At 40.1% G+C, this 26,231-nt stretch overlaps 1 protein-coding gene and 2 long non-coding RNA genes across 6 annotated transcripts in view; 2 read left to right on the top strand and 1 right to left on the bottom strand.

Annotated features, from left to right (window-relative positions):
• The window catches only part of rgs14a (regulator of G protein signaling 14a), a 26,554-nt gene extending 24,310 nt beyond the window's left edge, over positions 1 to 2,244 (top strand). For 2 of the 3 annotated variants that reach the window (XM_084430558.1, XM_084430559.1), the window contains exon 14: positions 1,307 to 2,244. In XM_084430558.1, the coding sequence (XP_084286684.1) occupies positions 1,307 to 1,467 (161 nt within the window). In that variant the 3' untranslated portion in view covers positions 1,468 to 2,244. The remainder of the gene's footprint in view (positions 1 to 1,306) is intronic. The other variant, XR_014629841.1, reaches the window with a different exon arrangement.
• On the bottom strand, positions 1,062 to 1,759 carry LOC311303856. Its single transcript, XR_014629844.1, has 2 exons — positions 1,635 to 1,759; positions 1,062 to 1,578 (listed from the first exon to the last, which is right to left on the bottom strand). It is a non-coding gene; the product is annotated as an uncharacterized lncRNA (long non-coding RNA).
• A 1,603-nt stretch (positions 2,245 to 3,847) lies between the features above and the next one.
• Positions 3,848 to 16,864, top strand: LOC311303184. Of its 2 annotated transcripts, none has more exons than XR_014629734.1 (5): positions 3,848 to 3,904; positions 13,919 to 13,983; positions 14,126 to 14,197; positions 14,882 to 14,938; positions 15,810 to 16,863. It is a non-coding gene; the product is annotated as an uncharacterized lncRNA (long non-coding RNA). The 2 variants fall into 2 exon arrangements; XR_014629733.1 differs by having other exon boundaries at positions 3,850 to 3,904; positions 13,922 to 13,983; positions 15,810 to 16,864.
• Positions 16,865 to 26,231: the final 9,367 nt, after the last annotated feature.

Below are 26,231 nucleotides of genomic sequence, written 5' to 3'. Positions count from 1 at the left end.
TAACACTGACACCTTAAAATAATGTAACCTATAATTTTTTATAAATGCAGTTGTCACTACCTGAATTTAACCACGCAGCTAAATATGGTTGTCAGTTCACCTTTAAGTGTTTAATCCGGTTCTGAACACACAGTTCAGTCATTTATGTGAGTGACACGCGCATTTTACGACCGAATTAACTGTTGAAAAATGCTGGTAGTGACAACCACATTTACAAACATTATCGCATTTGCAAGAAAACCCGCAATAACAATCTTATAATAAACTCAAACTCAAACTTTGAGCCAAGATCAAACAAGACCAAAAATGCTTATAATAAGAGGACATGGCAACTCTGCAAGAGTGCGCACTTAAAAAAGCTTAAAGGTGACATATTATGCTCCTTTTTACAAGATGTAATATAAATCTTCAGTTCAATACATTAATATTCATCTCATTGACTTGGATGTATTGAAAACCAAATGTCGGCTGTTGGGTGGAAACGTGCAGATTAAGGGCCGGTAATATTATAAAAAGATCCCCTTCCTACGTCAGAAAGGGGAGAAGAATCTGATCGGCTTATTTTTTGACATGCTTTCAGAAGGCGCGTTTCCATTACAGATTTGCGTTTTTATTTATTTATTTATTTATTTATTTTAAATAGTTGACAAAAAACGATTGCGAAATGACGGCGTTTCCATTAACCGATGTTATGCGACTAAAATGTAATTTTTTTCCGTCTCGCGATAAGTCATTCCAGAAATCATGGCGACGGATGTTGGTAGGTTTACGTATATCCCAGCCACCTCACTGGCCATTATTATTAATGGAAGGAGACGTATGTGTGTTTTCCAAGCATTAATGGTGAGGAACGACCCTTATTATACTGTGAGCGGCACATATGAGGAGTTTCTGGGGGTTTCTCCCTCATTTCTGCTTCGAGCTCGTGATTGTGGCATTTCTTTGAGGTTTAGAATCCATTATTCCTGTAATTCTTCTGTCTTTTATGAATTTAATAAAGAGCTCTGTCTCGTATTCTGTCCAAACACACCGCGTCATCTACGTCAGGTGACCTGTAAATGCGAATTGCCTGAAAAACCACCTCATGCGAGCGTAAACTTTTTTGCGATAAATGGGAGTTTTTGCGAAATTGACGTGTTTCCATTGGGCGTATTTTCAATTCGCAATTTCAATTTGCGCAATTTGAAGGGTAATGGAAACGCGGCTAGTGAAAGGCTTACAGATTTTCATGATATGTCCCCTTTAAACAAAAAGCATATGCCCGGCGTAGCTTGTATTGTCCTCTAACGGATCTGTCGTCCCCCAGTTCTGGTGGAGCTGCTGTCCCGTGCCCAGTGCAGTCGGGTGGATGACCAGCGAGGTTTACTCACTAAAGAGCACCTGGAGTTGCCGCAGTTCCTTCAGCTGCCAGCAGGGAACGGAGAGCAGGGGTCCTGTGAACACGCACAAGAAGAGTGCGCCCTTTGACCTTTTACCTGAGGACATGTCCCGTGACCTTGAGCACTATTCAAGCATCTAAAAGACTGAAAGCAGTTAGTTGTGTGTGAAACTCGGTGTGTGTGTGAGAGATTTCTTAACCTGAAAGTGTGTGAGAGATTTCTTAACCTGAGAGTGTGTGAGAGAGATTTCTTAACCTGAAAGTGTGTGAGAGAGATTTCTTAACCTGAGAGTGTGTGTGTAAGAGATTTCTTAACCTGAGAGTGAATGATTTGTGTATATTTTGTACATTACAGACCCTGATCGTATATAGAGCTCTTAGAAACGCTGCCCATCAAAGAATGCAGAATTATGAGAAGTTGCCTTTTAAAAAAGATCATACTACATAAATGTGTATTTATTGTCATATCGGATTGTATTTTATCCAATATCAAGTGTGCTCTTTTTCTATTTATTAGAACATGTTTGGTATGGGAAGACTTTTACATTGAGAGTTGTTCACAGTGAGTTTTAGTGTCTGATTAAAAGTGTGTGAGTTGCTGTGGGGAAGTTGCACTGTTTGACTATTTTTTTTTTTAGCTTTTGTGTGGTGAGACAATCTGATATGAAATAAGGCCGGCAAAGTCATATTCAGAATAGTTTCAAAAAATTGTAATTTGCACTCTGCTTCATGTCGTTCCAAAACTGTATCTCTTTTTTTCATGTAGCTTATTTATTCAAGTTCTGTTAGTGTATTATTTGGTTAGTGCTGTAAAATAAAAGCAGATGTTGCACAAAAAGCTCATAAAATTTGTCTAGACAACCCTGCATATAGTGCACGAGTTGTATGAAGTCGTATGAATGTGTTCATGGTATGAGAAAAGAGCAGATGAACGTCTAAATGTCTCCTTTCCTCCTTCAGTTATACAGGTTTAGATCAGCGGTGAGGGTCATTACTTTTCCTTTAAAGGGGTGGTATAATGCCCTTTTTACAAGGTGTAAAATAAGTCTCTGATGTCCCCAGAGTGTGTGTGTGAAGTTTTAGCTCAAAATACAGATATTTTTATATAGCATGTTAAAATTGTCCCTCTTTGAGGGTCAGTAAAAACATGTTGTTTCGTGGGTGTCCCTTTAAATGCAAATGAGCTGCTGCTCCCGGCACAGAGGGCGGAGCTTCAAGAGCTAGTGTGTGTGTGTTAGCAGCTCTGATTACATCATGCAGACTTTGCCTTTTATGTTTAAACCGGAGTCAGACAATTGTGGAGAGACTCAAGAAGAAGCGACATGTATAATGCAACCAGACGTTTCTGAACGGTTAGTTGACGAGTTTATGTTGCTGATGTGGAGTTAACTATCTTCAATTAGCATATTCTGTCATGATAATCTATAAAGTCGCTCGTGTGGGAACTGTTGTAAGATGCCTACAGTGACATGCTATTGCATGTGAAAAATGTACTTGACTACAACAACTCGTCCTCTTCTCAACATGGACTGCATGTTCCCGGAGGCGGGTTTATGTAAATTTAGGGTTGGTGATGTCACTAACCCGGGAGGAATGTTGTGTTGTTTGTTGTAGTCCTTAAAAAACTATTTCAAAGTAGCGCCATTTAGGTTTCAATTCATTTGGTAACACTTTTAAATCATTTTTTAAGGTTTTTAAGTTTTTAAGTTTTTTAAGTTTTTTATTAAAATATATATCACACACACACACACACACACATATATATATACATATGTGTATATATAAAACTAATAAAAAGGCACAACAACTAAATGACTAAAATTAAACTTAAAAAAAAGCAAATTCAAAGTATTAATAAATAAGTATAAATAAAGCTATGATAGAGTGTATAATTTAATACTGGCAAGTACAAAAACATGCATTTTTAGGGTGCAACCCTTCTCTCTCTTAGTCATTTAGTTGTGTGATTGTGCCTTTTTATTAGTTTTATATTTTTATATATATAAATATATGCTGAGACTTTTTTTGCACCATATCTTGGTTTTTGGAAGCATTTTTACTAGTGCTATTTTTCAAGTACAGGCCCTTCTGTTGCAACTTGTTCTTGTAAAGTGTTACCAAATGAGTTAAACCTAAATGGACATTTTATTTATTTATTTTTATATATATATATATATATATATATATATATAAACTAATAAAATAGCACTATCACACAACTAAATGACTCAAATTAACAACAAAAAAAGCTAATTCAAAGTATTAATAAATAAGTATAAAGCTACAGTATAATAAAGTGTATCATTTAATATTGGCAAGAATGTGAACATGCATTTTAGGGATGCAACCCTTCTCCTTCGCTCGCCCTCCTCATTACACTCGTGTGTTCGTGACTGACCTGGTGTGTGTGCATGTGTCTGAAAATATGAATGAGGTGTGTGTGTGAGTGAGTGTGAAAGGGAGGGAGGGATGGAGCGACTGCATCGTGAGACGAGGAGGATTCACTCACTGACACACAGGAGGAGGGTAAGTCTCCTTATTCTACCTCTCTCTCTCTCTCTTATAATCTCAGCATTACAGTGAGTTGTTTTTCTGTGTTTTTACTGTATTTACTGGAAAGGTATTGAATAATGATCTCCTGAGAACATCAGTATGTGTGTTATACGGCTGTATTTGTATGCGTCTGTTGTTCCTGAAGGGCAAATTGAGTCGAACAGCATTTCTATTCAGTAACTGAACTCAAATGGACAAAATGTGTTTTGGTTCCTGACAGAGCCCTGGTTCTGCTGTCATTATGTCAGACATCAAATACATGCTCTTTATGTCTCATGAATGTATTTCACCTTCCACAGTGTCTATATGGAAGATGATAATGTCTATGTCTGTCCTCCCCACTGAATGTTTTGTTTTAAAGTCCCCCTCTAGTCAGTGATTTTATCCCTTAAAGCTCATCTTTGATCACCAAAATTACATATTTACAGTTTTTTTTAATGTCTTGAAACAGCTTGAATGTAACTCGACACCCTTGCCTCATTTAGTATGCGCGGTTCTATGAATATGCAAATAAGCCCCGCCTCCACTCACTCACTCAGCTCAGAGATCCACTGGTTGACGATCACACGTTGATCTGATTGGTTACAAGGTAGTTTGTGACGTCAGAAACACCAGCGATTTCAAAGCGTGTTTTTGAGACTGTCTTTGGTTCACTGCAGTTTTAAAGGGATTCTTCAGGATTTAGCATTAAGCTTTGTGTCAGTAGAAAACCTGTAGTGTTTTCGAATTACCGTGCTTTCCTCCCTCATATCCCCCTGAGACGAGAGATTTATGTATTTTTTGTCTGGAAAAAATCCTCCGATGACGCAAAAATCGTCATTTTGCGTCATCGGAGGATTTTTTGGCCAGAGGCGAGAGACTCCAGCCAGTAGGAGGAGCTGTCCCGCATGTGTTCAACCCGCCCATAGAGGTTGGGATCTCACCATAGACAGTATAAGAAGTGGACAGAGCCATCTCATTGGAACTCAATTGAGACAAGTGAAGCCCATTTTTAGCGAATTATTATTTTATTTTTTTGGACTTCCGTTCCTGACGCGCAGACTCAAACAGAGCTTGACGACGTAGATGTGACGTGAGCAACCGTCTGTCTTCTAGTAGCTGTGGCATGAGAAATCTGAATCATTCCCTTCCGAATCTTGCAGAGACGGAGAGTGTGAGTAGGAGCTGTCCATGAGCTAGGAGCAGGAGCAACTTTTGCTAAGTATTCTGATTAATAATTTTGTCATTTTGCCTCCACGTCCCCCCGATTGCCCGCGAGCTTCTCCTCCCGTCCATACGGTAATCTCTCTACTGTGCGACAGAGAGTCGCGTGGTTATGACGCAATCGTTAGCCTACTTTTACAAAAACTGCTTCTACGGGGCCATAACGTAAGATACAAGGTAATGGAGCCTTTTATACATTGTCGTGTTTCTTTAGAAATAAATAATGGACAAATGGAGTCTTCAAACGCCTCAGATGTAAAGTTATTCGCTGTCAAAGTGACGCCAAAATGAATGGGAGTCAATGGAATGCTAACAGCAGGTGAAGTTCTGCTACAAGATGGTGGCACGCGGCCGGCTTCAACTTCCGGTCGACTTTCTTCCCGCTTGGATCTCACTCACAGAATGTACACATAGTGTCAGCCATCTTTCTTTGGAAGCTAAGCTAGCAGGCTCTTGTTCTGTGGAGAAAGCTGAGTAGTAGGGGTTACCATCCTCTTTTTCCCGGACATGTCCGGCTGCCGAGATCGTCCAAAATGTCCGGGATTCGTCTTTTGCTTTCTGCGGTCGCCATTCATTGTTTACATGCACACCTTTTGTTTCAATCTAACTGAATTCATTTCGATTGGTGAATCTGAATGTAGTGTTTACATGAACGCTAAACAAGTGATCGGCTGATGTGTGTGTGTTTTAAAGGGATACTCCACTTTTTTCGGAAATATGCTCATTTTACAACTCCCCCAGAGTTAAACAGATGAGTTTTACCGTTTTAGAATCCATTCAGCCGAACTCCGGGTCTGACGGTACCACTTTTAGCATAGCTTAGCATAGATCATTGATTCAGACGAGTCCAGTAGCATTTCTTTCAAAATGACCAAAGAGTTTCAATATTTTTCCTATTTAAAACTTGACTCTTATCTGTAGTTAAACCGTGTACTAAGATCGACGGAAAATGAAAAGTTGCGATTTTCTAAGCCTATATGGCTAGGAACTACTCACATTTCGGCGTAATCAAGGAACTGTGCGGCCGTACCATGGGTGCAGCAGGCGTAGTGATATGACGCAGCGCCTAAAAATAGTCCCCAGCTCGGTAACTTCTTCCAACGTGACCAGGACTAAGTTTGTCTAACCTATTAGACCTATTTTCAGGCGCTGCGTCATATCATTACGCCTGCTGCACCCATGGTACGGCCGCACAGTTCCTTGATTATTACGCTGGAATGAGAGTAGTTCCTAGCCATATAGGCTTAGAAAATCGCAACTTTTCATTTTCCGTCGATCTTAGTACACGGTTTAACTACAGAAGAGTCAAGTTTTAAATAGGAAAAATATTGAAACTCTTTGGTCATTTTGAAAGAAATGCTACTGGACTCGTCTGAATCAATGATCTATGCTAAGCTATGCTAAAAGTGGTACCGTCAGACCCGGAGTTCGGCTGAATGGATTCTAAAACGGTAAAACTCAACTGTTTAACTCTGGGTGAGTTGTAAAATGAGCATATTTCCGAAAAAAGTGGAGTATCCCTTTAACATTGCTAAGAAAATTCCCGCTCCTCCGTGAGAGATACGAGACCGGTGCGTCTCAGTAATCACGCCACCGGCCTCGCGCCGTTCTCCCGCGGCCCTCAGCCTCGTCCTGCTCGCCACAGTAAACATGATGAATGGCGACTGTAGAACACAAAAGCCGAATCCCGGACATTTTGGGTGATCTCGAAATCCCGGGCAAACACGTCACGGAGACTCACTAGTAGCCTAGCCTTGTTGTTTAACTACGCGCTTTTACCGATAGGCGTGGCTTGGGAGCAGCGAAGCAAGTGCATTCTGGGAGTTGTTGTCTTTCATCCACATGAGCCAAAAATACATTTTCTGGCTTTTCTCAGTCTAGAAAGCTCCAAATTAAAAAATAATTTCACATTTCTACTACATAAATGACCCATTTTAAATACACATTCATCTTTCCAGAGGTGAAGTATCCCTTTAAGGAGAAAATACTCAGCAATGGTGTCGACTTATGAACTTACACATGGTTTGTCTTAAAGCATATTAAAAACACCACATACACATATAAACAACATTAAAAGCTGGATTTTCACCACAGGGGGACTTTTGTAATTTATGAGCAGCAAATGAAGGTGTTAAATATGTACTGCAGGTTTGACTCACTGGCTGCGAAAGAAATATCACAGCATGAGAATATGATTGACATCAGCTGTTGGAGATTTCTATTTTTCAATTATTGTAGTGGTATTAAATGTTTGATATTTAGATTCCAGGATGCTTGTAAGATGCTTTAAACTACAATATGTATTTTTTTTCACCACTAGGGGTCGCTAACCCTTTACAATAACAAAGGCGTCGGTTGATGACGCATAAGCGGAATTATGGAACTCGTCGTCATGCCGATGGATCTAATAATGTTTATGGATGAGTGAATACACTGATGTGTTTAGCATGACTGTGGTGAGTGCTAATGAGAGACAGATCTCAGCGCCACACGCGAGTCCCGCGGATATAAAGAGATGAGGACGTTTCATTCTACCGGACTAACTTACCCGCAAGTGCTGAATAACACTCACACAGGGCAGTTTATTAGACGAATGAAACTTGTGAGGTAACGCAGCGCTGTTTCACTTGCTCTACACTATCACACTAAACTGCATTTGAGTGTGTTAAAGTTATAATGTTATTCTGTGTGTTAGTTTGTCTGTATGAGACTAGCAGTGAGCGAGATCAACATTAGCATAACATACTGATCATATTCTAACATGTCATCATGTTGAGCTGTATAACATTAGTTTTATGTACATAAGCTCACCTCTACACCTGCGGACGCTAGCTCTCGGCATCTCGAAAACGCCACGCTGATATTGATCCTCATTTTATTTCTCCTTTTGTCCCAAAGTCTGCTTGCCATGATCCATAATGTTTGAACGAAACAACAACAGCGTGAGCGCGCCGCTAGACGTAACGCAGTTGTCCACGTCTGTCGCCATGGTTACTATGGCAGAACGAGCGGAAACCAGGGATAACGCGGATATTACGTCATTGACAGGCGACAAGTGAACCGGGACAAGCCATTATTTAAAACTGGAATTTCTCTGAAATTAAAAATCTTTGGGAACTTTTGGGATATTGTAAGCACACAAATGCAGGAAATATATCACTGTGCGAGTGATTTTTGGATATTTTATTACAAAAATCGTACATATTGTAGCTTTAAGATATCAAGTATTACCACGTAAGAAAATAAGGGTTGAGTTTTGTGCTTTAACGGTGATATCCAAATTTAATTGATCGAAAGCACAAAGACATAAACCTGCATTGGTGTCTTTAAAGAGTTAACACTGAAAGTTTCTTGGTTGGTGTCCCTCTCTTAGCGTTATTAAATCCTCATTTGAATTACATAACAGGCTGATAAGTTTTACAATAGCCGACTTATTAGAGGTCACATCTCTCCCTAGTTTCACGTCTAAATCACTTCCTTGCTTTTCTGCCTCTTTCTCTCTTTCTGCACAAGTCAAGCGTCTCTGCCGTTATTGCTCATACTTCAGGTTGGAGTCAAGAGATTTTTCAAAACCCCACAATAAAACACCCGACAGACCACAGAGATTCTCATGCACTTTCTCATGCAATTCACCGTTGTACAGCACTATATACACATAATGTTATGACAACGCTTCTTGCTTTTACTTTTTTATTAACAGAAACTAGTTTTTGGTTGTAGTATTGGTTGATTTAACCAAAAATCATTGTGCAATTTTCAAGAACTGCATTCTTTAATTAAAATGGTTATTGAGGGAGGGAAAATAAATGTTGTTTTTTATATTATAATTTTATATATTTTAATTGTGTTCTTTTCAGCAAAGAAAAAGCAAGTTGAAATGCATTGCTTATATAATATTACATAAATTATAATTACATATATTATCATAAATTATATGAATTAAATAATATAATTATATTATAATTGGGATAATATATGTAATTATAATTTATGTAATATTATATAAGTAATACATTTGCTTTTTTTGCATTTTAGAGTAGTATTACTATTTTATTATTCATATATTTTATGTAATTTTATCATATAATTTATGTAATATATAAGAAATACATTTTGATTGTATTCTAGAATTTTAGTTTATTATAATTATTATTAAGAGTTTATTTTTTTTAATTTTTTTTATTACAATGGTTTATTCGTATATTTTATGTAATTTAATAATTTAGTTGATTTAATATTATAAGTAACACGTTTTGATTTACATTTTGATTGTCTTCTAGAATTAAAATTTTATTACTAAGAGTATTGTATTATTTATTATTATGATGATTATTATTTTATTCATATAGGCCTATTTTATGTAATTTTATTACATTATGCGTCCTCTTCCTTCCTTCCTTCCTTCCTTCCTTCCTTCCTTCCTTCCTTCCCTCACTCCTTCACTCACTCAGCCTCTTAAAAAGCGTCTCACAAAGTTTTCTGTGTCCTAGAGAGCGAAAGGAACAAATAGTTGTGCACAGCTCAGAGAACAATGTTAGAATGGTGCGGATCACTCATTGGTTGTTCTTTCAGGTGTGTGTGTGTGTGTGTGTGTGTGTGTGTGTGTGTGTGTGTGTTTGTTTGTGTGTATAAGCGCTGCTCGGCCTCAGAAATGTCACCTTCAGTGCTGTTGACTCACTGGTGTGGATGAATTGATAGGAAGTGTGTTTTCCTCCTCTCGAGCCACAGAGCTCTTCACATCGAGAGCTGAACCTCTCACACTACGCCTCATTGCTTTCGCTTTGCTTCTCACACACACACACACACTGTGGACGTGTGCTCATCTCTGGTCACTTGCTGGGGGTTGAATGAATGGTTGACTTGAAGATGACAGTTTTGTCCGTGTTAATTCATCCTCGAGACTTTCGGGCTACACATTTTTGGTGTGAAATATATGATATTTGATACACACATTTCTAAGGCCTCTAAATGATCAACATCTGCTGAAAAACCTGTTGCACACAATCTCCTCCAGTCCTTCTGTCGTCTGATTGATAGTTTTAGGTTTTTTTTTATCAAGTAAAAATGCATACATACATACATACATACATACATACACACATACATACATACATACATACACACATACACACACACATATATATATATATATATATATATATATATATATTTTTTTTTTATTTATTTATTTATTTATTTATTTATGTATTTATTTATTTTCCGCTTATCCGGGGTCGGGTCGCGGGGACAGCAGTCTAAGCAGAGATGCCCAGACTTCCCTCTCCCCAGACATAATCCCTACAGCGTGTCCTAGGTCTTCCCCAGGGTCTCCGCCCGGTGGGACGCGCCCGGAACACCTTCCCGGGAAGGCGTCCTGGAGGCATCCGGAACAGATGCCTGGGCCACCTCAGCTGACCCCTCTCGATGTGGAGGAGCAGCGGCTCTACTCTGAGCTCCTCCCGAGTGACCGAGCTCCTCATCCTATCTCTAAGGGATCGCCCAGCCACCCTGCGGAGAAAGCTCATTTCGGCCGCCTGTATCCGGGATCTTGTCCTTTCGGTCATGACCCACAGCTCATGACCATAGGTGAGAGTAGGAACGTAGATTGACCGGTAAATCGAGAGCTTCGCCTTGCGGCTCAGCTCTTTCTTCACCACGACAGACCGGTACATCGACCGCATTACTGCAGAAGCTGCACCGATCCGTCTGTCAATCTCCCGTTCCATCCTTCCCTCACTCATGAACAAGACCCCAAGATACTTGAACTCCTCCACTTGAGGCAGGAGCTCTCCACCAACCTGAAGTGGGCAAGCCACCCTTTTCCGACTGAGAACCATGGCCTCGGATTTGGAGGTGCTGATTCTCATCCCAGCTGCTTCACACTCGGCTGCAAACCTTCCCAGCGCATGCTGAAGGTCCTGGTCTGATGGGGCCAGCACAACAACATCATCCGCAAAAAGCAGAGATGAAATCGTGTGGTCCCCCAACCTGACACCCTCCGCCCCCTGGCTGCGCCAAAGGGCAGCCCTGCCGGAGTCCAACATGCACCGGGATCAAGTCTGACTTACTGCCGGCAATGCGAACCAAGCTCCTGCTCTGGTCGTACAGGGACCGGCCAGCCCTTAGAAAAGGACCCCGGACCCCATACTCCCAGAGCACTCTCCACAGGACGCTGCAAGAGACACAGTCAAATGCCTTCTCCAAATCCACAAAGCACATGTGGATTGGTTGGGCAAACTCCCATGAACCCTCCAGCACCCTGGAGAGGGTATAGAGCTGGTCCAGTCTTCCACGACCGCACTGTTCCTCCTGAATCCGAGGTTCTACTATCGGCCATATTCTCCTCTCCAGTACCCTGGCATAGACTTTCCCTGGGAGGCTGAGAAGTGTAACCCCCTGTTGTTGGAATACACCCTTCGGTCCCCCTTCTTAAAAAGAGGGACCACCACCCCGATCTGCCAGCCCAAAGGTACTGTCCCTGACTGCCACGCGATGTTGCAGAGGCATGTCAGCCAAGACAGCCCCACAACATCCAGAGACTTGAGGTGCTCAGGGAGGATCTCATCCACCCCCGGTGCCTTGCCACCGAGGAGCTTCTTGACTACCTTGGTGACTTCAGCCCGGCTGATGGACGAGTCCACCTCCGAGCCCTCAGCCTCTGTTTCCTCAATGGAAGACGTGTCGGTGGGATTGGGGAGATCCTCAAAGTATTCCTTCCATCGTCCGACGACATCCCCAGTTGAGGTCAACATCTGCCCACCTCCAATGTAAACAGTGTTGGTAGGGCACTGCTTCCCTCTCCTGAGGCGCTGGACGGTTTACCAGAATCTCTTCAAGGCCAACCGGTAGTCCTCCTCCATGGCCTCACCGAACTCCTCCCAGGCCCGATTTTTTTTTTTTTTTTTTTGCCTCCACAACCACCTGGGCTGCAGTCCGCTTGGCCTGCCGGTACCCGTCAGCTGCCTCAGGAGTCCCACAGGCCAGCCAGGGCTGATAGGACTCCTCCTTCAGCTTGACGGCATCCCTTACTTCCGGTGTCCATCACAGGGTTTGGGGATTGCCGCCTCGACAGGCACCCGAAACCTTACGGCCACAGCTCCGAGTGGCCATGTTGACAATGGAGGTGGAGAACATGGTCCACTCGGACTCAATATCTCCAGACTCCCTCGGGATCCAGTCGAAGCTCCGCCGGAGGTGGAAGTTGAAGATCTCTCTGACAGGGGACTCGGCCAAACGTTCCCAAAAGACCCTTACAGTATGTTTGGGTCTGCTGAGTCTGTCCAGCTTCCTCCCCTGCCATCGGATCCAACTCACCTCCAGGTGGTGATCAGTTGACAGCTCCGCCCCTCTCTTCACCCGAGTGTCCAAGACATACAGCTGGAGGTCAGATGACCATCGACCTCCGGCCTAGGGCGTCCTGATGCCACGTGCACTGATGGACACCCTTATGCTTGAACATGGTGTTCATTATCGATAAGCTGTAACTAGCACAGAAGTCCAATAACGGAACACCGCTCGGGTTCAGATCAGGCGGGCCGTTCCTCCCAATCACGCCCCTCCAGGTGTCACTGTCGCTGCCCACGTGGGTGTTGAAGTCCCCCAGAAGAACGACGGAGTCCCCAGTTGGAGCACTTTCCAGCACCCCTCCCAGAGACTCAGAGAGGGACGGGTACTCTGCATTACCGTTCGGCCCATAGGCTCACACGACAGTGAGAGACCTATCCCCGACCCGAAGGCGCAGGGAAGCGACTGTCTCATTCACCGGGGTGAACTCCAAGGCGGCTGAGCTGGGGGGCTATAAGCAAACCCACACCAGCCCGCCGCCTCTCACCATGGGCAACTCCAGAGTGGTAAAGAGTCCATCCTCTCTCAAGGAGTGTGGTTCTAGAGCCCAAGCCGTGTGTGGAGGTGATCCCGACTATCTCTAGTCGGTTCCTCTCAACCTCCCTCACAATCTCAGGCTCCTTCCCTGCCAGCGAGGTGACATTCCACGTCCCTAAAGCTAGTTTCCGTGTCCAGGGATCAGGTTGTCGAGGCCACCACCTTCGACTGCCGCCCGATCCACTATGCACCGGCCCCTTACATACTCCTGCAGGTGGTGAGCCCACGGGAGTGCAGCCCCACGTCGCTCCTTCGGGCTGACTCCGGCCTGGCTCCAGGGTAGGGCCCCGTCTGCGCCATGCTGGGCGACGTCACGGTCCTCGTCTTTGATATTTTAGAATGATTGTACAAACGCCAACCTTCCGCTCATGCTTCAAGTGTCTTTCTGCTGTGAAATTATCAAGTGAATGTAAGAATAACTTTGATATCTTTAGTAATGTTTTAAGATGAACATTTACTGGATGATACAACTTAGGTGTAAAAAAATAAAATAAAATGATGTTCAAATGTGAGTCTCAAAAATATGATCAGGCTTTTGATGAAGGTTTATTGTTCTCAATCATTGTATTGTATGTAAACCTACAGAACTTTGATCATTTATATTGCAAGGTATCAGAATTTCATCAAATATTAGCATCTGCACCAAATCGCATATTTTTGCTCCGTTTGTGCCTCTGAATAAAATGTAAGTTTATAATGTTGTTCATTGTGTAAAAAAACTCCATTTGAAAAAAATAGATTTTTCCATTATTTCATACAGTATGTCAGGCTTTACAGGGTTGTATTGGGCATTCATGGTTTCTTCTAGTAAGCTGAAGCGTGTGCTGTAGTGACCTCTAGTGTTAGTAACATTGAACTGCATTTGTGCGTGTAATGACTGGTTTATTCTCTTCTCTCTGACAGCAGAGCGGACTGTGTTTGAGAAGAGCGTCTGCTTGTGTTTACACAGTTAAATCATGGATCAGAAGGTGAGTAAAGCCTGCTGAGCTGACAGAAAGTGACTTTTGCTGATGTGCTCATTTACTGTGCTGAATTTCTGTGTGTGTGTGTGTGTGTGTGTGTGTGTGTGTGTGTGTGTGTGTGTGTGTGTGTGTGTGTGTGTCTTTGCAGTTTACTTCACCCCCGAGACACGCAGTGAAAAGCAGGTCAAAGTCTACAGAGGAAGTCCAGGAAGCTAAAAAGGTGGAGGACAACCTCTTAACTTCAACAAATGAATGAATAATTGTTAGTTACATCATTGATATACAGTAAAATCACATGAACTGTTGATATAGCATCTACCTCAATAATTACACATCTGGTTTGATGGTTCAAACATTTGAAGGAAACACCACAGTGGTGCAAGAATGCATGTTAAAGTGCCCCATTATGTGTTTTAAAGGCTCCTAATGTTGTTTCAGAGTCTCTAACACAGGTTTACATACATCCAAAGTCAAAAAACACAATTTTCTCATAATATCTATGTCTGAAACGCTTCGATCATGGATTCAGTGTCTCTAAGCCCCGCCTCTCTGAGAGCTGCTCTGCTCTGATTGGTCAGACAGCCCAGTCTGTTGTGATTGGTCAGAAACCAAACGCTCATTATCATATCTGATCTGAGCTCTTGATACACAGTGATACGAACAGTAACGATGGCGTGGGTTTTACCGTATCTATCTCAGAAAACAGCGTCGTCTTGTTTTTTCATGAAAATGATCGATTCATTCTTTTAGGACACAATTACTCCATTTATCCACACTTTGCAGACCTTTTACATTCACAAACAGCTCTATTACACACTGCATGATAGGCAATATCCCAAAAGGCATAACGGGAGCACTTTAATGTATAGGACCACGTTGAATAACTGTCCTTTGATTTTGTTAGGCCTTTCGCATCCCCCAGAAATCACTGCCTGGTGGGTCAGAACTGGAAAAGGTGAAGGTGAGCATTAAACTTTGTGTGTGGATCATGACCAAATGTCCCTAAAATGATAGCAAACCATGATTAAAAACAGCTTCTTAAAGAGTGTTTGAGTTGGTAAGGTCAGTTCATTTTGGTAAATCTCTCCAGTTCAGTGGTTGGTTTGAGTGATATTTTTTTTTTTTTTTATATATATATATATCAAAATGTTTGGTAAATATATGTAGGTAAATGTTTCTCTTTGTTTGGTTGTATATACAGTGTCAAAAACCAGTTTTTTTTTTTTTTTTTTAACCAGCCCTATAGCGAATGTAATTAGTATAATATAAGCAATTTTTTATATAGAAGAACTGATACACTGAACAAAATTATAAACGCAACACTTTTGTTTTTGCCCCCATTTTTCATGAGCTGAGCTCAAAATATCTAAGACTTTTTCTATGTACCGTACACAAAAGGCCTATTTCTCTCAAATATTGTTCACAAATATGTCTAAATCTGTGTTAGTGATCACTTCTCCTTTGCCGAGATAATCCATCCACCTCACAGGTGTGGCATATCAAGATGCTGATTAGACAGCATGATTACTGCACAGGTGTGCCTTAGGCTGGCCGCAATAAAAGGCCACTCTAAAATGTGCAGTTTTACTGTATTGGGGGGGTCCCCCCTGAAAAAAAAAAAAAATTAATTCGGGGGGGACCCCCCCCAATACAGTAAAACTGCCCATTTTAGAGTGGCCTTTTATTGCGGCCAGCCTAAGGCACACCTGTGCAGTAATCATGCCGTCTAATCAGCATCTTGATATGCTCACTAACACAGATTTAGACAGATTTGTGAACAATATTTGAGAGAAATAGTCCAACTACTGTGAATGTGGTTCTATGTGTTTCAGGAGGGACCAGAAGAAAATGTGACTCCAGCATCATCCACAGAAGAGCTGAAATGATGCTGCCACTAATCTGTTACACACACATACACACACACACACACACACACACACACACACACACACACACACACACACACACACACACACACACACACACGCACACGCACAAATGCTTGGTTTTTATAAACAAGGTTGGTATGGTACGGTTAGAGCATTAACTCTTCCTTCAGTTGGATCAGTTTTCAGCCCGTCCATCACAGCTTTTTATTGAAAGATGAACCAAAAATACTGATGTCTTGTCTTTTTACAGGAGCAATTATATATTTTTGTTTAAAGTTAAGTTTTAATGAATTCAATTTATTTCAATTAATTTTTAAGGTGAATTAAATGCTATGAATTAAACCGCTCGTATACTGTATCACTAGAATTTTTTTTTATAAATCATTGCATTATACTTTCATGTTTAATGAGTTTAGACATTTCAAGAACATGTTAAAAAAACGCTTTTAAGCAAGATAAGCACTGAGGTGAACTCAGAGTTTGTAACTGTATGGTTTTACCATAGTACCATGTCCAAAAGAAGAAAAACAGGTTGGAAACTCTGAACAGTAAGGTCTCATTTGTTAACTTAAGTTAATGCATTAACTAACATGAACCATGAGCAATGCATGTTGACACTGTTTATTAATCTTTAATGTTAGTTAATAAAAATGTTCTTGTTAGTTCACAGTGCTTTAACTAATGTTAACAGATACAACGTTTGACCCTAATAATGTTTTGGTAATTCTGAAGTATGTTATCGAATGAGACCTTCTTGTAAAATGTTACAAGTACAGTACAGTAAATGTTACGGTACATTTTCTTCGTGTTTAGGCTTGTGTTTTTGATGCCACTCCAGCTCTCTCATGTATTTGGGCCCCAATGGTGTCAAACTCTCGTTCTTTTACTCATTTATTGGCATCAGCTGAGATTACAGAGCTCACATACTGTATGACTCAGCTGAAGATGTTGTGTAAGTGCTTACAGTATTACTAATAAAGTATAAACTGTTCATCATGCTAAAGTTCAATGAGTGCATGCTCTGTCAAACTTGTAAAGGTTTTGCATAAACAAGAAACATGACAACAGTGTAGCTCGTTTAGCAATTTTGACCACAGTAATATTAAACTACCATAATATTTTTGGGGAGTGAATTTTGATCTTGAATGCGTTTTATAACTCCTGTAAATAACCAAACTCTGTAGTGACCGTGGCCTAAACAATGCAAAAATTCATCATGTATTGTAAACCCCTTATAAGTTGGCTTTACTAAAAATAATTTGAGGTAATCAGTTAACAATGTAGTCAAACTTTACATTTTGATTCTGTCCTACACAAACATGTTAATTACTCTTTAATTCAAATATTGTTTAAATAACTCAAAACTCGATTGCATAAACTTTGTAAATATCTTGTGCTGTGAACTGCTAGCTAACAATAGCACACTTGTCTTGCATGTGCTAACTATCAAAGTTCACATTACAGTTGCATTATGTATATAGTTAAAGCCCCACTAGGTAAGATTTCCGTTTTGGTCAAACAACGACCCCTAGAGTCGCTGTGGACTACTTGTATTTAACGTTACTGTCGTAAATACCACTCACGCAGAGCAGTCTCTTCACTCACGGCCTGATCCCCTCCCCCCTGTATACCGGTCCCTGTTCAGTCGGATGGAAGCAGGGGGGAAGGAATTCGACCGGAAGTTGAAGTCGGCCGCGTGCCGCCATCTTGTAGCAGAACTTCACCTGCAGTTAGCATCCCATTGACTCCCATTCATTTTGGCGTCACTTTGACAGCGAATAACTTTACATCTGAGGCGTTTAAAGACTCCATTTGTCCATTATTTATTTCTAAAGAAACACGACAATGTATAAAATGCTCCATTACCTTGTAGCTTATGTTATGGCCCCGTAGAAGCAGTTTTTGTAAAAGTAGGCTAACGATTGCGTCATAACCACGCGACTCTCTGTCGCACAGTAGAGAGATTACCGTATGGACAGGAGGAGAAGCTCGCGGGCAATCGGGGGGACGTGGAGGCAAAATGACAATATAATTAATCAGAATACCTAGCAAAAGTTGCTCCTGCTCCAAGCTCATGGACAGCTCCTACTCACACTCTCCGTCTCTGCAAGATTCGTAAGGGAATGATTCCGATTTCTCTTGGCACAGCTACTAGAAGACAGACGGGATGCTCACGTGGTCCGTGTAACGCTTTGCACGGTTTGAGTCTGCGCGTCAGGAAAGGAAGTGCTAAGAAATCGCTAAAAATGGGCTTCACTTGTCTCAATTGAGTTCCAATGGGGTCGCTGTGTCCATTTCTTTTACTGTCTATGGATGGAAGCTGTAACGAGTGGAAATAAGGTGTGGCCCCTTTAAGAGCTGCGCGCGCCCTGTTTAACTGTCGGCAGTCTGTATTGTATGTGTGCCTCGAACACCCCGTAAGCGGATTGTTTCTGTTTGATGCTCATTCTTGTCCTATTTTTGTCTATCAAGTAATGCTGTGGACGGTAGAACGTGTGACAGACAGTTACACGAGTTCGATTGGGGAATAAACACAACGCGTTACAAATCGTCGGACATCGAACAAGCACAGCTAGCCTCCGAAGATGTCTACTAATCCATCAACAAGAACGCCAGGTGCTTTTTAGCTCACACCAACGAGTGAAAGCTTGTCCGAGTGATATACAATATAAGCAATATACTTACAAGTCCAACAGCATGTGAGGACGTGTTGGGGGAAGTGAGGTAGCCTATGCCGTAAAGCAGTCGAATTTTGTAGTTCTTTTGTGTGCGCGGGGGTTACTACCCGAACCCCGAAGTTTAAAAGTACGATTAAAAACGATACAGACCCCGTCAGGCTATGGCAGACATGTCATTCAACCTATTGTAAGTCGATGTACCATCACAAGAGTCTTGGAAATATATTATGAAGGTTGAAAAGTTACCTAGTGCTGCTTTAAACAACATTAGTCTTATATTTGCAGCCCATCCTCGACCTAATTAAACAAACACATCTCTCCCTATATTAATTAAGAAAAACACATAAAAATAACACTTAATTTCAACATTTATTCTCCTTTTATACTGCGGGGCTGAATGCTTGAATCTGATTGGTTGATGAACGTTCTGGGGTGTGCAGTTATTTTCAGGGAAACTCACGAAAAGTAGTTCCAGCAGGTTTTGATCGCATTACAGTTCCGTATCACTCCGCCAAATGATCTCAGTTACTTCAAAGGTCCTTAACAGCCGACAACAGCAGAAGAACCAAAACTCACAACCACACTGACCCAGCAAATAAATATAGTAAACAATGGGATAAAAATTACAATATATTTCAGTTTTTTGCTACAAAATTACATTTTATGATGTATGGAAAGCACATACTCTCTCTCTCTCTCTCCTACTCAAACACACACACACACACACACACACACACACACACACACATACAGTACGGACACACACTCACAAAGAAACGTGTTGTCAGCGCAACTCTCATCATTTTATCAGTGAAATAGTTTAGCACCTTGAAAGCTTCATGACATTTCTCATTATGTTCTGTACTGTTATGTACTGTTCTTGAAGCAGATAAACTTACAGTTTCACTATTAGTAGAGGCGCTTCTGCCGAACACTGTTGAGAAACACGTAATTCATGCTTAATCTCTCTCTCATAACTGCATTAGTCTGCTATAAATGGCTCAAGCCTCCGTTATAGCTCTAAAATGATGTTTTGGAATTAGAAACGGAGGCGTGGGATGAGATTCGTAAGAAGTTAGTCACACGCACGAGCGATTTAAGGACAAAAACCTGACAAATGTCTTAATACAACATCTGAATGTCTTGAGGTGTGGTATAGTCTAAGCAGAATAACTCACATGACTCCAGTCCGTTGAATTAAAATAATGCACACGTGAGGTGTAACATTACCAACTCAGTTGTGCATTATTTTCTAATAATTCAACGACCTGTTGTCAATTACTATTCCTTACATACAGTCTGAAGCAAAGCATGCTGGGAGTAACTGAACATAACCCTTTTTTCTATTAAAGGTGCCTTGTGTAAAAATAAATAAATTCATACTCCACATTCCATACCAGATGGGGGCAGTATACCTCCAGAAAGTGAGTTGGTCTACTCTAGAGTATGAATATCTTCAAGCTACTCCCCTTCACCTTTACCAGTGAATATGTTCATATTCGTTTTGTTCATATTACATTTTTATTGTTAGTTTGAATTACATTAATTTGACAGACAGCATTCGCTGATGTTGACCAAGCTAGCGCCAACGTAACCAGAGCTTCCAACTCTCACGCATTCACCGTGAGACACACGCAAACACTTTTCACACACTCTCACCCCACACATCAATTTTCTCACGCACAGAAAAATCGCGAAGCAAAGAGGACACGGATACCGAAAGACTAGACAGAGCAGGTTAGTTATGATATAAAAAAAAATCTCAGCTCTCAGATTCTGTCAATTTTATCACGCAATTCAAACAATAAATACCATTTTGGCGCTTGTAAATGTTACATGACAGATCCCTAGCGCACGTAAACCGAACATCTCTACTAGCTAATAATAGTAAAAAAACACGAACACTGAAAGATACAGTAACGTTAGGCTACAACTTACCAAAATGTATTCCTCATACATAATATCGACCAATCAGTGTTTTTTATCAGCGTGAAGAGGTCAATAACACAGCTGGAGAACAATTATGTCAGATTTACCTCAGGAAAGCCATTTAATATAACTTACATAACATAGGTCACGTAGTTGGCAAGAAAAAAAGAGCAATAGAGATTGTGCTATGTGTAGCCTACTATATTACAATACTGTATTTATGAACGTTATATACGTTTATCGAACAGCCTTCGATACATTTCTATGTTATAACTTCCCGAAAATCTACACAAACATATAAAGCAAACTTCTAACGAAATACTAACAGCATCTTACCAAACCAAAAGAAATGTTGCAAGTTCGGAGTCAAACCTCATTTTTTTCATGTCCATTAGTTGTCTCCAGCGATGGAAAGCAGTGCCAATGTTTACTCTGGTTCTGTTCCTTTTTTATCAGATTTTATTTGAATGTAGTAGTGGGGCTGTACATAGATATCATATATAAACGCTAGATGTCTTATGGCGCAGTCACTTCCGGCATCATCGTTCGGCCATCTTGTCACAGTGCTCTGTGCATTAAGGTGAATGATCAGCACGCACACAAATCCTCTTATCTCGCTGAAATCTTGACGGATTTACAAACGGTTTGGTTTCTTACAAACGTTATTAACGTGGCTATAATTCCGAATGCTTGAAAATGTATGTTATAATTTTTCATATGTATGCAGTGTATGTATGCAGTGTCATAACTACATCTCTGACGTTTATAACAAACCAAACCGTTTGAAAATCGGTAGAAAAATGAGCAAGTTATGGTTATTTAAAAGTACATGCACCATTGAAGTAGTGAGCGAGTACACTGTGGCAAGATGGCCGCCACGTGCGGACGTCGACCTCCATTGGCCAGCAGTGCGCACGAGACATCTAGCCTTTATATATGATATCTATGGGGCTGTAGGCTACTTTCCACACGATTGACATCAGGTTCAAGTACGCCCACAAGCCGTGCGAGTTATTCGTGTATTGCATGTTTGGCTGGTGGTTGCCCGCATACCGCCTCCCATGGCCGAAACTGGTATTACGACACCTGTCGGGCCGTGGCTAGTAATGCTAATGCTAATTTAGGTTGATATCTCTGCAGCACTATAACTTGACATTTTTTTAATGACATCATCGCCCTTATTTCTTCTCATTCTTTTGATGCGTGTAGCTCATTTTTGGGATATTTTTACCTCAATTTTTACACATGGCACCTTTAAGTACAATGTACTTTCAGGAATATTTGAGTGAAATTAACTAATTTAATTAATTTCACTGAGCGGTTTTACACTGTATTGCAATCCTTTTTTAGTCTTATTTTAAATGATTGCTCTCAGATTAAATGTTTTTCAGAGGTGAACGGGTTCATCATGCTGTTTCACTGCTGACATTGCAGGCCTCGACAATAATTAATCTGACCAAAACCGCACATAACTGACAAGAGTTACAGATTTCTTGAATTACAGTATTGTTCAGATTTTACTTCCCCCTCCAATCTTGTGTCCCTTTCCGAACATTATGGGTTAGTGACCTTGAAGTAAGCATGAAACAGAAGTTGTGCTCATCTTTTCTTGTGTCGTGAACGCTAGAACAAGAACAAATGTGGGCGGGGCTTGATTTTGTCTGTGTGGAATTGATTGGATGGTTGTGATTTGCTATTGGCTGATCTCATGTGAGTGACAGGTTGCCCCGCCCACATCATCAGCGAAGAGGAGAGATGCTGAAGAGGGAGGAGAAACAAACTTGTTTTGCTGTCTGGAGGGATGAACACTAATGCCTCAAAACGTCACCTTTTAAACTAGAAGGTTAAGAAGGAAATGCCATTGTTTATAGGTAACGTTTTCAAGAAGTTAAGATGAGTTTTTATAGTGTTTGTTTGTACTATATTTTTGTATAATGTTTTATAGTGTGTCCCAGGGTTATTATAGTACACTAAAATCATTTAAAAAAAAACTTTAATTAGACTAATTTTTATAATAGAAACTAAACTTAAACATAGTTACCAAGACAACGTTTCTCATTTTCATTTAGCTTAACTTCATGTAATAAAATAACTAAAAATAAAAATATTAATGACAAAAAACACACATCTAAATTACTAAAATTACTTAAAAAAACCCAAAACATTTAAATTGTTAAAATATTAACAAAAACTAATATGGTTATTATAGTCCACTGAAACTAAAACAAACATTTCAAAAATTGCTGCTTGAAATAAAATAAACATTGACTAAAAAACTTACACTTAGCTATTTTATTTCAGCTAGTTTCCGAGGAAACATTTTTCATACAGTTTAACTTGACGTGCTAAAATAACTAAATGTAAAACAGAAAGATAGATGTGTTTTTTTTTTTTTTAAACAAAATGACAAAACACACCAAAAATAACTGGAATTGAAATGAAAAAGGAAAATACAAAAATAAAAACCAATTCAAAGTATTAATAAAAATGTTTTATAGCATCTCAATCATACTCGAATAACACTGAGTTATACTAAAATAACACTGGAGTGTCACACATACTCCTTATTCACACATAATCAAATATAACATTTAGAAATGAATGACATTTGCAGTGTGAAATGACCTTAGAGCAAAGAAACTTGACTGAACGAACAAGAAATTGGACATTTGTATGTTCTCACCACAAGATGTCATGATTTTCCAGTAAAGAGACACCATTGTGTGAGAAAATATGTATTTTAAACAGAAAAGGTCATTTTCTAATAGAAATTGTAGATCTTAGACTTTGATATGAATGTTTCAGTGGTTGTGTCACCAGCCGGTTTATGCATGACTGATCCAGCATTTGGGCCTTCGCTCGTCTGACTGTAAATGATCTGACTGAACACTGATGATCCACGAGTTAATTAGTCAGAGAAGGTCATTATTGATGCCTCGTGTCAGGGTTTCCCATATAAACCTCCTTTACAATGCGAGCTGTCAGTCCAAGAGGCTCATCACCCGCTGTGGAATCAAATCCGGATCCCTGAAAGGTATAAAGATTTCATATAACATTCAAGTCAATCTGTCGATAGTGAATAATGACACGCGGCTTTTTGTATATATTAACCTCATATTGAACCTTCACTGTTTAACGTAAAAACAGTGTTTGGAGTGTGTTTTCTACTGCAGTATTTCATGTTTAATTCAATGTGTTACGTGGCATTTTTGTAATTATTTGACAAATTTACTAGCAATTTCTGAGTGAAAAGTGTTTTAAAGTAAATCCTACACCACGTTTTATTCCCCAATGCATGGCCGCAAAATCATGATGTCATTGCATTAGAAAGCAGTCGTGGCATTTCTTTTAAAGGAAGCCCACAAATCTGTTTAGATCCTTCTTTGTGGCCGTTGTGCTTTCAGGACACTTGTTGTTCTGTGCACGTATTTCTGATTGAGTTCGTGCAGTGTTGAGGCAGGACTGAATTCAATAAAACCATATTTGGCTCTCAGGGACACAATGGAGCACCCGGTCCAGTGCTCAAAATGACATTGCACAAGCCGTCTTGCCATTTGTTCACTTGCTGTGCTCTTGTGCTGATAAGGGTGAGATTTTAATGCCATGTGCAGCTCATTTTATACCAAAGCAGGTCAGAGTGTGTGAGTGTGTGTGTGTGTACAGGCTCCTAATGCAGAGCTCGTTCAGGATGAAGAAAGTTCAAAATGTCCATAAAAAAAAAAAAAAAAAAAGTTTTAAAAATGTTTTTTTTCCCTTGGTTATACAAATGTTAAGGAAACATTCTATGTTATCTTTCTTCAAACATTATGGGGACGTTACTTTTGAATGTTTTCTGAACATCCTGAAACAAGAAGTGACATTTAAAAAACATTCAACTAAAACGTTTCATATATATTCAAGCGCAAGATGATGCAAAAAGAGAACTCCATTCATTACTGTGTGAGAAGTTTAGTGTGCTCCATTCGAAGCGTGTGGACAGAAAGACTGAAATGACTTCTGTTTCGTGTCTTCTTGTGCTTGAACTGACTTATTCACACAAAATTATGTTTAAAAAAAAAGGCCTGTCTCAGCAAGTATCTCAGTAAACACAGTCGGTTATGACTTGAGTGAATGTAAACAGTGGAGAAAGACAACACACGTGTGTACAGTATCTGTATATAATGGTGCGTTCCAGGCAACCTGTAGCCCGTGTTTTTCCAACCTTATACCCGTGAAAGTGCACTGGAACGGCAGTCAAACCCAGGACTTCCCACCCGTGAACTCGTACTAGATCGATGTACTCCCAGTTACGAGCTCTGACGTCACATAGCCCGCGAAACCATACAAAACAACAATGGCAGCCCCTACGGATGCAGTGTTTCTGCAGGCGGTACACGGTGAGAATACACTTTAGAACAATATAACGTTGCAGTCAAATTAATAATAATATAATAATAATAAGTAAGCACCTTTGGCGACAGAAATTATTACAAATGCGCATAAGCCCCGTAAGTCCGCCATGCTGGTTTGTTTACATCTAGCTACCACAATTCCTTGCGCTCAGGTAGTTTGGCGTGACTGGCCTGGAACGCTACAAAGTCGTGAGTCGTGGTTTGAAGTCGTGATTTACGTGCTCAAAAACCTGCCTGGAACGCAGCATTAGATCCGTGCATCCGCTCTTAAAGTGACAGCAGCCTAATATTCCTGCTGTCTGTGTTTCTAATGTTAATCAAAGAAAAAAAATCACTCACTGCTCTTGACTTTTGAAGTCAAGTCAAACTTTTGAAGCTTTAATAAGGATACAGTGAAGACTATTCAGTGTTATTTTACATTTGATTACTTTATTCAATGTCTCTACCTGACAACTGTTATTTGTCTGAATAAAGAATTGTGAATTTTGGTGTCATAACTGGCTCTTTTTGCAAAAAACTGTATTTTATTTTATTAATTTTTTTAAGTCACCGGCCATTGGCAGGTACACTGAAAAAAATGATTCGTTGAATTTAATAAATGTTTTTATCATAAGTGGTTGCACACAATTGATTTTAGCTACATTTAAACAAATGCATTAAGTTGAACTTAATAAATTTTAGTTCAACTTAATTAATTTGTTTAAATGTAGCTAAAATCAATTGTGTGCAACCACTCAAAATTCAACGAATAATTTTTTTTAAGTGAAGAATGATAATTTTCAGTGATATGGCAAAATCGAGACCACCATCTTGACTGTGCAGATTAATTACAGTAAATTAGTTTTCTTGTCTATAAAGTATGATCATTAAGTAAGATAATTGCATGTGAAGTGATTAAGCAACCGGAGTCATTTGTGCATTTTATGAATTCATTTGTTTATAAATAGAAAATAGGAATTAAATGGATATTTTTACTGGTCTAACACTGCTTTGTGGGCACATGTCAACCAAACACAAACAGTGCAAAAGCTGTCACTGGGGCGGTAGCCGCGGTACCCTTACAAAAGGTACACCTTTGAACCAAATTTACTCTTAAACGGGGCATATATCATAGAGGTACATATTAGTACCTTTTGAAAGAGTACACCCCAGTGACAGCTTTTGTACAATTTTTCTAAAAGAGTGAATGGACACTTTCGGATCATGTAATTTAATTCACGGACTCTTAAGCTAAGTGAACAGAAGTGACTTATTTCAAAAACATTAAAACAATGATACCGACCCCAAACTTTGAACATACAACTTTGGAATTTGAGCATATCAGATTTTGAATACCACCTAAACTAAACACCAGATTATATGTTCCT

This window comes from Rutilus rutilus (assembly GCF_951802725.1).
Source record: "Rutilus rutilus genome assembly, chromosome: 14".
Taxonomy (NCBI): domain Eukaryota; kingdom Metazoa; phylum Chordata; class Actinopteri; order Cypriniformes; family Leuciscidae; genus Rutilus; species Rutilus rutilus.
The sequence above is the reverse complement of the archived record's forward strand: the minus strand, read 5'-3'. Positions and strand labels throughout refer to the sequence as shown.